Genomic DNA, 10,410 nt, shown 5'->3' on the forward strand with positions numbered 1-10,410 from the left:
GATCTCCCAAACTCAACCGATAAGGTAACTAAGTTTTCAGTGGGATGTTGATTGAAGCAGAAATGAGTAAAGTAATTAACAGTGTGTGATTCAGTTTGACAATCAATACAGGCTGTATTGAGCCAGAACAAAAGCCAGAAGAGGGGCTGCTAATACTGTAGGTCTGAATCAGCAAGATATGCAAAAAGTGCATCCACCTAACATAAATTTACCAGAGAGCATTTTAAAAAATCAATAACTAGGCCATTAAGGCCAGGTTTACAGGAAATTGCAGGAGAATCATTCAAGTTGGCACCACAAAATATTGAACACTGAGACACAATGGCAAGGAGCTGTCTAAGTTCAGTGTCTTCAGGAGTGGTCTTCAGAGCTGTGAGCCCCTTGCAAATGGTCCAGATTTGGAAATGCCTCCTAAGCTCAAGAAAATGAAAGGCAACAACAAGCAGATATTCTCCAGAGCCACCTATTCTGGGTGTATATCAGTGTGCCAAGACACCAACCATTTAAATTTTTAAATCTAGCAGGACTATACTGAACAGTTATAAGTCCCTGTGGAAATCTGAGGGGAGTAGCTTTGGCTGGACTTGTCCAGGTCTGATGGGGTTAAATCTGTCTTCCAGTTATTTGCTATTTTCCATTTTTGTAAAACTAAAGCCTGCCTGCATTCTGAAGACTTTTACAGTAGCACAATTAAAGCTGAACAAGCTGATGCCATAGGACTTCCTCTGCCATCTGTAGGCTGTAGCAGATGAATAGTTGAGCACAGGATAAGCAAGGCTGTGAAGTTGTGATGTCTCAGCAGCTCTGTGGTACTCTTTGCATGTGGGCTAAACGAGAGAGTCATGAACTACTTTGCATTTGTCATGAGGATCTCATCTGATAGTGAACCTGCAGTCAGCTACTGTGGAATAATTAGCAAGTTTATACCTTTGCTTACCTTTCATATTATTTACCTTACATTATTCATATTTACACTTTCATGGCCGTGGAAGTGGATTTTTAAAAGGTGCTTCAGTGGATGGTTGCTAGAGTTAGCACTTTTGCTTTGTACTTTTCAGTAGTGATGATGTGTTTGTTACCCTCCCAGATGTAGCTGGGACTTCTAGCTCTTTTATCCAAGAGAAAGGAATAGATCTGCTATAAGGATGTTGTTTTCAGGCATCAGGAGAAAAATAATTAGACTGAAAAAATAAGAACTATTTGTTAATTGAACAATTATATATAAACAACAAGCCCTTGAGATATATATTTGCAGAACTACAGTGCTGTATAACATTACTCTGTGAAATACTTGGCTGCATTAGACACTCCTATAAATGCCAGCAGATCATTGTATATTGTATTTGCATTTATTTTTCTGTCAGCCAAAAGCGTGCAGCTGAGATGACAATGAACTCTTTTGTTTGTTCACATTTAATCCCAACCAGCTGGTGGAAATACAGTTGTGATTTTATATGGAAATGAGAGAATCTGTCCATTAATAGGACTTCCTTGCAATGCCATGAGCTGGGAGGCAGGAAACACTTCCACCATTAACAGAGGTCTAAAATTGTAGTTGGAAGTGATTTGCACACACCTGAGTTCTCATTGCTCCCCTTCCATTTTGCAATAATAGTATAATTCAACAGTTTGGGTGTTTGAGTGCTACTGTCTACTTAAGGTATTAACTGTGTTGTGACTCATTGATAGGTGCAGGGTGTGATCCTGAAGCCAAATGTATAATTGCATCAATATTGTTCACACACTTTTCAGTGGATGCAGGATTGAGTGAGCAAAAGTAACCACCTTCTGTTTTGCCTATCCAGGCACCATAGCAACTGAAATTCTGTGCTTAAAATTATCATTGGTTTTTCCCGCTATCCCTTTGTTCCATATGGTGCAGCCTGTCAAACTGTCTTAACATACTGTTCATGGATGCCAGCTATCAGTGTGTAAGGAAATTAAATGTGCAGAAGATTTGATGACTGATGCTGAGTTTCATAAGCTGTCTGCTTTGTTACTTGGCATGCCCCGAGACCGCGCATCCATGGCACAGCACGACTTTCTGTGAGGTGAGGCTATGTGCTGTCTCCCATGGATGTAAGCATGCTGCATTGCTATAGGCTGGTAGTGGTGGAGTAATAATACAATAGCGCCATGTTAAGTAAGGAGCTACGTTCCCTCTGCTCTTGTAGTGTCAGTAGTAGAATCCATATTACTTGAGAGGAAAAGGAAATCATACTTCAAACAGTAGTTAAAGATTTGACCATGCTGATGAATGTGAGAGGTCCTGGTAGACTTGTCAGGACTGCCAAAAAGGTTGTCTGAACTTAGACATTTTTATTTTTAAGCACCTAAACAAATAATATAACTTCAAAACAGCTGAGCAGCCAGCAAATTTCATTGACTACTTATTTTGTCTATTATATCAGACCTTTGGCTTGTGCACACATTATTTTTCAAATACTGGGAGTAATCCTTTGATACTTACCATTACTTAAAAAGCTTCAGTATGCCCCTGCACCACCAGTGAGAAGAGCAACTAGAGCTGGGAGCTGACAAAGCTACATATTCTGCAGATCTGATCTTTGCTACTTATGCCCTGTGTAAACAGCAAAGTACTGTGATGTTGTAGTAGCGCTGCGCTGCTTTGTGTGGTGTCCACAGGGCTAAGCAACTGCAGGAGGCATAGACCATGAAATGAAATAAGTGCTGCTATGCCCACTTTGCATCACACAAGATGATGAACAATGGCATCAGTACAGTGTTTTTGATTAAAACTAAAGCTTTATTAGCCAGCGTTAATCCTATTAAAAAAAATTAGCTTTTCTTCTGATCAGACCATGACTGGAAGAACTTGAAGAGTTCCTTCTTGCAGTCCAGATTCTTCACAATTCTCTTGTTGCGCCCCCAGCTCTGATACTGAGATCTGATAGTAAAAGCAGCAGCAGCACGCTGGCCAGCAAGCTAGAATAGGTCTCCAAATGGACATTGGAAATGCCAAGTCTGCTATAGGGTATGTTGGTATGTTATAGTATATGTCACTCATCCCAGACAATTCACAGATTGACTGTAAGTCTGCGATAGAAGAGAATTCAGTATTTGTATATCATGCATTAAAAAAGGCAGGGGAAGCCTTATCATCTGTAAATAACATGATTTGATTCATGAAGCAAAAATGTTTGTGATCTATAAATAAGATAATTTCATTCACTATAGCCATTGCGATACAATTTTACAATGTGATTGAGAGCCTTTTTTATTGATCACTTCAAATCAATTGTGTTACTGCATACAAATTGGTACAAAACATCACCCAATCACATTTATGACTCTCCTACATTAGTACACGTGGAATAGGTATTCTGTATCATCACATATTTGTTTAATCAAGCTAATATTTCATCTGCCTCATTGGAGTGATGAGAACAAACTCAAACTATTGAAAATGATCAACCTGTTCATTTCTGACGAAAGAGCTAGCTGAGGGCTTTAGACTTTTTTTTAAAGCACACAAAGATTTGTTCTATTTTCTAAACATTAGTTTTTTAAGAAAGAAAAAATCTCCACTTTAGGCAAAAACATCTTTTGGCACCACAGAATTCACTTACAAGTTTCAACTTTCTGTTCTTGAGAAGAGCTGGTAGAATTGGCTACAGAAGTCACTTTGCTTCCATGGGCTTTTTGCATCCTCTGCTTCATTTGCCTTTCTAAGGACTCAGTGTAGAAGATCTTGCTTTCTCTAAGTCAGACAATCATCCCAAAATCCTGAGGAAATGGACTTCTCTGACTGTGCTTTAGTGAAGAAAGAAAATGCAACTGAATACCGCCACAGGGAAACAGAGTTCAACAGTTCCTCAAATTTGGATGATGCTTCTTTGTACTATTTGCTGGAGGAATGGGCTCTCAACCCATCAGGCACAAACATGAAGATGTTTTTAATCCCTCCAGTTGTCAGCCTCATGGCAGGTGTCCTCATCATTCCTGCCATCTTGTTTGTGATCTTCTCTACGTTTAGCATCCGTCAGGAAACAAGGTACCTGCTGCTGGGAAATGCTCTGCTTTCTGATCTGATATACCTGTTGTTCTACACGCTGTCAGCTGCTTTCAATGCAGCACATGTACATCTCCCGAAGGAAGCTTGTGTCCTCCTATTATTTTTGCTGGCAGTGGCTTACTGTGGAGGATTGTTCACAGCTGCTGCAATAGTCTTGGACACATACATAGCTATTTTGTTTCCTTTGCGCTACATTGCTATTTTGCCTCCTTCACGAACTAAAAAAATTATTGTATTACTATGGATGTGTTCTGGGGCTTTCCCTGGAATTTTCTTCTTGGTGCTATCAAGCACTCACAGCTTTGTACCCTGTGTTCTGGAAATGTGCTCGGTTCCAGTAATACTAATATTAACTCTGAATGGGACTGATGCTGTGAAACTCTGTTTCTGGCTTTCTACCACAGTTATCTTTCTCTGCCTGTCTCTAATATTTTGTTGCTATGCTATTTTGTATTTTAAAACCAAACAATCGGGTATATGGGAAAGCATCTGCTCCAGAGCCAGTGTAACATTTTTAATGCACAACACTGTGTTATTTTTTTACTTCTTTCCACTCTTGGCCCTTTTTGTAGAATCGTTCTTGTGCATTAATGTTGTCATCAGACTGCAGACAGGAATCTGGGTCTCCCTGACAGTCTGCAATGTCCTGATGATTCTGCCTAAAGTTTTGTTCCCTTTTCTGTATGGGCTTCGATACAGAGAGATCTCAGCATCTCTCAAATCCGTTGTCAGAAGGAAGCATCTTCGCCTGGTGTCACCTGCTCCATCACCATCCTGAGTCAACTCAGAGCACAGCCACAGCAGAGGAGTTGTCCTTACCTTGTTAGCATGCAAGCCTGATGGAAATCACTCAGCTTCTGAAGAAGTGATCTGAAGAAGAACTCTGTCTCCTGGGTGCCAGAAGGTCACAGATCTTTCATCACATCACAGCTGAGAATACAGCAAACGCTACCCTGGATGAAGTTCTAAGCTTCATTCAGATGCGGGAAGGCAGTATCTTTTGGAGGACATATTGAGTCAAGATCATTTTCATCCACCTGTGGCAAATGCCCTTCTGGAAAATAGAAAATTAAAAATCAATGGTGCAAAGCAAAGGGGGTAACCACAGGTCTCTTGACAGCATCACCGACAGCAGAGAGGTTCCTTAACCAAACGTGTTGCGAACAGAACAGCTATTTCTTTCACTCACAGTGTATTTGTGCAAGGTTGGTAGCCAATGTCCTATTCTTTAAAACATACACTGAGAGGGGCCTCCAGAAACTGCTGTACTCAGTGAAATGCTGTGCTTCATCTTCTGCAGCGTGCTAGCGTATTAGCTGCCTTACAGATTCTGTCTGCCAATCTGCAAAACACTGAATTTTTATAAAATCTCAGTCTGATGGGAAGTCATCTTTGATCAGTGTCTGTTGGGCAGCCTGGCACATGACACTGTCAGGGCATAACACAGATGGATGGGCTGCTCGGTGAGGGAAAACGAGCTGGGGGCAGCGGGGGGCAGTACCTCCCTGCAGGGTTCAGTCCCGCTGTGCCTGTGCCGGGTGAGCCGAGCAGGTGGGTGACTGTGGGGAGCCTAGGTCAGCCCAGAGCCCTGATTCCCTGCTGGGTCCGTACTGATGTGACCAGGCCAAGGCTGAGCCCAGCAGGTAGGGCAGCAGGGCAGGAGCAGCAAGGTGCGAGGCTGGGCACTGGTGTACCTATGGCATAGCTCAGGCATGACCCGGCGAGAGAGACTAAGCATAAACACTGCTTCTGAGTCCCTGCTGAGGCATCTCCCAGTTCTGGCTCACAAAAATCTTCTCTAGCAGCCTGATCGCAGGTTACAGCTGCACCGTATCGGAGCTGGTGTTGGGTACCTGCCACCAATCCCCTAGGAAGGTCAGAGCCTGTTGATATACTCAGGGCCAAGAAAGATGGTATCTTGTAAGAGCCTTCTAGGTTTTCCAGATCAGCCACCTGCCTACAGAAGATAAGTAAAACATATTTCTGATCTTTAAAGAACGCAAAATTTCATTAGACCTAAACTTCAGTGTGGGAAAATTAAGTTGCAGTGCCATTCCTTGGACTTGAGAAAAGAGCTTTGGTATTTCTAAAGATAATATTTTTAGAATTTGTTACTTTTTATACAACAATACATTGGCCTTAAAAGAAAAAGGCATTAGAAAATGGCCCTTGATTTCACTCTCTGCAGTATTTTCCTTGTGTGCAGAATCTCTCCACCTTCTGTTTGCTTAAAGCAAAACACAGAAAGTGCTGAATGTGGCTTTTGGGTATTGCACCCTCATCTGAAGAATTCCACTAAGTGTGAGCCAGGAGGAGATCGGTGTCTGGTTGCACAAGATGATTTTTGGCAGTCAATCCTGTTTGAGAGGTTCCTGCTGATCTCTTTCTCTGCTCATTCCCAGACTGCTTGTTACTCTCCTCACATTGCAGTGTCTGCTCTCTCCGGTTTGCTGATACAACTGCTTTTGGGGTTTCAGGTTAAAAATATCCCTTCAAAGAGAAGTGGTGGTGTTTTCATTTGAACCGAGATCATCCCAGCAATCTGGTTTATAGGAAGTTCTGCGAACAGCTGTGTCAGCACAATTGAGGGGGGTAACAAATTCCAGTTCAGACCTGGGAATGAGCAGGGACATAACAGAGGCTTTGCCGCTAAGGGACACTTCTTGTGTAAGAGCATCTCTAAGGTAAAGTTGTTGCAAGTTAATAAACTGTAATATTGCATATTTTCTTTAACCATGGTTTTGTGCTTCCCCTATTTTGACCCAAAGGAGCATTGAATTCCTGAGTAATTGCTTTGTTTTCCAAAAAAAAAAACCCAACATTTCTTCTCAATAGTCTTCAATAAAAAAATTAGGACCTAGAAGTTGCTTTTTACTGGCTGCTTTCATTTTTCTTCAACATGAATGTACCATAGACATCCATCACACAAGCTATGTTTCTATAAAGACTTTATACTCATCCTATAACAGGGCTCTTCCATAACACTAGGAAAGATGGGGAAAATGTCTGTATACTAGATCAGGTTTTTCTGCTAAATCCCTTTAGCATGCAATATGATCAAGAATGGAAGAGGTACGCTTAACTCCCCAGGCCGTTCGTATCCTGGGCCAAATCTTTATGCCAATGCCCATTGACAAAGATGCTGATAACTTACAGGTTGTTTTGTCCATGCAAGGTTCTTTCAAGCTTTATTACCTGAAGTTTACCTATATTGTAAATTTGCATGCTAAGTACTAAAGATAACTGTGTAAATAGTATAAAGTAAGGTAGTTCTATACACAGCCATAGGTGACTTTGAGTAGCTGCAGGTTAATAGTACTTGATCTTCCTGCTAACCTCTGTCAATTATGAAGTTAATCTCCAGGACAGATTTGGGTAGGATTATATTGCCAATTCTGTAACTCTTTCTTACATACACATCCCCTGGATATATTTAGAGACAACTAGAAGTTTGGTAACATAAAGAAGGACACTGAAAGATGGAGGAAGTGAATTGGTGATCATGGCAAGTTTATCTATGAAATCTGTATATAGTGATATCATAAAGACCAGGCAAAAAAACCCACTACTTTGTAGAAGTAACCTGCTAAGAAAGATGAATAAAATAATCTTATTCATATCCTGGAAATTGTTCCCTAAAATGGGTGTTTGCCTAGAAAAGATTTTAGCTGAACTGAGATTAGTTACGTTGAATGGAATTCTAAACGGTCATCTGCACTGTGAGTTGATGATATTTTATTAATCCACTTTAAGGTGGTTTAACATTAGATAGGTCAGCTTTGCTTAAGTGACTGCTTGCAGACAACTTCTTCACATGGAATATTACGGTGCTGTTTGGTACAAAAGCAGTATGTTACAGCATCTGTAGAAGAAACACACCATACAACTGAACCATTGGCCTTTGGGGATTTCCCCAGTCTATCTGAATAGGACCAAAGGAGTCACCAGGGCAACATCACAAGCACTAGGTACCTATAATTCTTTTCATAAATATATTGAGTTTTGTCTTAAAGATTGTTAGGCTTCTTTATTTGCCAGAACCTTATGGCTGTAGTGATTAGCAACCTTGTAAGGATATCTCCACATAAGCTCTGGAAATTCAAACTGAGACTTTACCAGAGCCCATGTATCGACCTCTCCCAGGTTACATAAGTGAACTTCTTGGATGTCACTGTGCCTGCCTAGCATTTTAATTTAAAGTGAAATGGAGAGCAGTTGACTTTAACATGTGATTTGGCAGCTGGGGGAAGTAATCCTTTAATGAATTGCAATAGCATGAATCACTAAAGGTATTCTAATTTGTAGCCTAAATATATTGCTGGTCAGTTTTCCCCCTCTTTTCTCGTGCCAACATTGTCACTTTGCTTACCACTGCTCTGTTCCCTCTTGGTTGGATTTACAGTGCAGTTGACTGCTGTCTGTAACCTGCAGACTGAAGGGAGTCAGACCTGCATTCCAGGGGTTGGGTCTGTGCCATACAGCACTGGAGAAATAAATAAATCTGCAGTTAGATCTGTGCCTCAAATGAGATCAGTTTCAGTGTCATGAGATGCGGAGAATCTCCAGGCAGGTAAACAAGCACACAGCTTTGGATTTGGGGTTTAGTTCATTTGCTACAATTTGAGTAATTATTCAGTAAAAATAATTAACCTCCTGCAGTTTTAGTGATTAATATTAGAGTGTCTACTCCTGCTCCATCAGTTGGCTGTGTCATTTTCTAAGGGACGTTTAATATAGTAATAGGTCAGAAGGAAACTGGCATTTGCCTGGTTGCACTCAAGGCAACCCTGAGAACCCCTGGACTGCATCCCAGCACTGGGGAACAGCACTGGCTGCCCCTGAGACAGATTACACAGCTCCCGCAGGCAGTCATCTGCTCTTTGCTTCACTAGTCGCTGGTTTTGTACACTGAGATACTGTATGTCCTTTGGACAGAAACTGTAATTGTGGCCTTTCCCTGTGGGAGTTGGGTATGACAGATGAGAGCAAGCCTGTGATAGGAAAAGGAAATTACGAGTTTCCTTGCGACTTGATTTCTGTTGTCTCCTGTCCCCTCTCCTACCTCACTGCTGGTAACTGCGGGCACAGCACTGCTAGTTCTTGCCATTTTTTCACAAGCCTCGTGATTTTTGGCATATTCCTAAAGCTACTGATCCTGAATGCTTTTGTATTTCAATATGCTTCTAGTCCTTCAGATTGCACCATGAATCTGAAAGGTACAAAGAGCAGGGAGGCAAATAAAAACAACTCTTCATGAACTGCTATTAAAACAGCAGAATTTTTGAGAGACTCTCATGAGTTAGGAGAGGGAAAGGAGCCAAGCTGTGTTTCTGTTGTCTGCTATTTGTCAGTGAGCGATGGTCTGGCTCGTGCTTGCCCAAAGTCTGCAGGTGTGGCTGGGGAACTACCACAGGAGAGACAAGAGGCTGTTTTCTGTCTGTGATATATAGAGTTAGGAATTTGTATTTGGAAGTTTATTTGGAAAACTTTTTTCCAACTCAGTGGATTATTTTTCTCAAGAGAAAAATTAGCAACCACCTCCTGAGGGCTACTAGTTTTTAGGATGATTCCCAGTAGGAAGAACTGGTCATCTTCAGCAGCCACTATCATTAGTTTTGGCAACAGGTGAAGATACAGAAACGCAGGTTCTCAAGGGGAAAGGGAAACCCTCCCCATTCATCCACCTTCTCTGTCCCTGTAGACCAGCCAGTACTGCTACCCAAGTCAAAGGTGGTAACTGTTCTTCACAAAAACCTTTGGAATAAAATACTCTTTTTAGAGGGCATTTCTTCATGCCCTCTGAAAAACAGAGTGGGATGGGACAGTCTGGGCCAGCACGGAAGCGTGAGAAGTGCTGCACCCAGCAGAATGACAGAAACATAAAGAAGGAAGGGGACCAATTTAAAAAATAGTTGAAAATGGAAGGACTGGGGGAAAATTAGGGTAAGAAAATGTGGGGATTGGCTGGAATCACCGAATTGAGTTTCAAGGCATGGAGCAAATTGCAGAAGAGACAGGATTTCTTGCAGTCTTTCTGAGGGAAGGACATGGTGGAGACCTGTTGGGGGGCATGCACCTACCTCACGGGCTGCGTCTGCCCTGCTCAACTTGCACAGTTGCAGCAGTCTCACCAGTATGGTCTGTGGGCCCTGCTGTACTGCTGAGGACTCTGGCATTAGTGTGCTGAAGTTCAGGAGCCCATGTTTTTTTCTCAGCCCAACATGAGAGAAATATTATTTTTAATACTGTATAAGGCCAAAGGAGACATTAGAGAGAGGGAGAGAGGCTGGAAGGAGTCACTGCTGTCTGCTTGGACAGATTTGTTTTGCACAGTGTTTTTTCTGTCTTGATTTAGTGGTGAGTTGGCTCTTTCC

The 10,410-nt window shown here is 41.7% G+C and overlaps 1 protein-coding gene across 1 annotated transcript; it reads left to right on the forward strand.

Annotated features, from left to right (window-relative positions):
• The first annotated feature begins 3,755 nt into the window (after nt 1-3,755).
• On the forward strand, nt 3,756-4,814 carry GPR148 (G protein-coupled receptor 148). Its single transcript, XM_049803301.1, has one exon. It carries the CDS (start codon nt 3,756-3,758, stop codon nt 4,812-4,814), a length of 1,059 nt encoding a protein of 352 aa, XP_049659258.1.
• Nucleotides 4,815-10,410: the final 5,596 nt, after the last annotated feature.

The sequence above is a fragment of the Accipiter gentilis genome, chromosome 6 (assembly GCF_929443795.1).
Source record: "Accipiter gentilis chromosome 6, bAccGen1.1, whole genome shotgun sequence".
NCBI classification, from domain to species: domain Eukaryota; kingdom Metazoa; phylum Chordata; class Aves; order Accipitriformes; family Accipitridae; genus Astur; species Astur gentilis.

Excerpts from the sequence above, each read along its gene's own strand:
- GPR148 (XM_049803301.1), top strand. The coding sequence starts at position 3,756 with ATGGACTTCTCTGACTGTGCTTTAGTGAAGAAAGAAAATGCAACTGAA.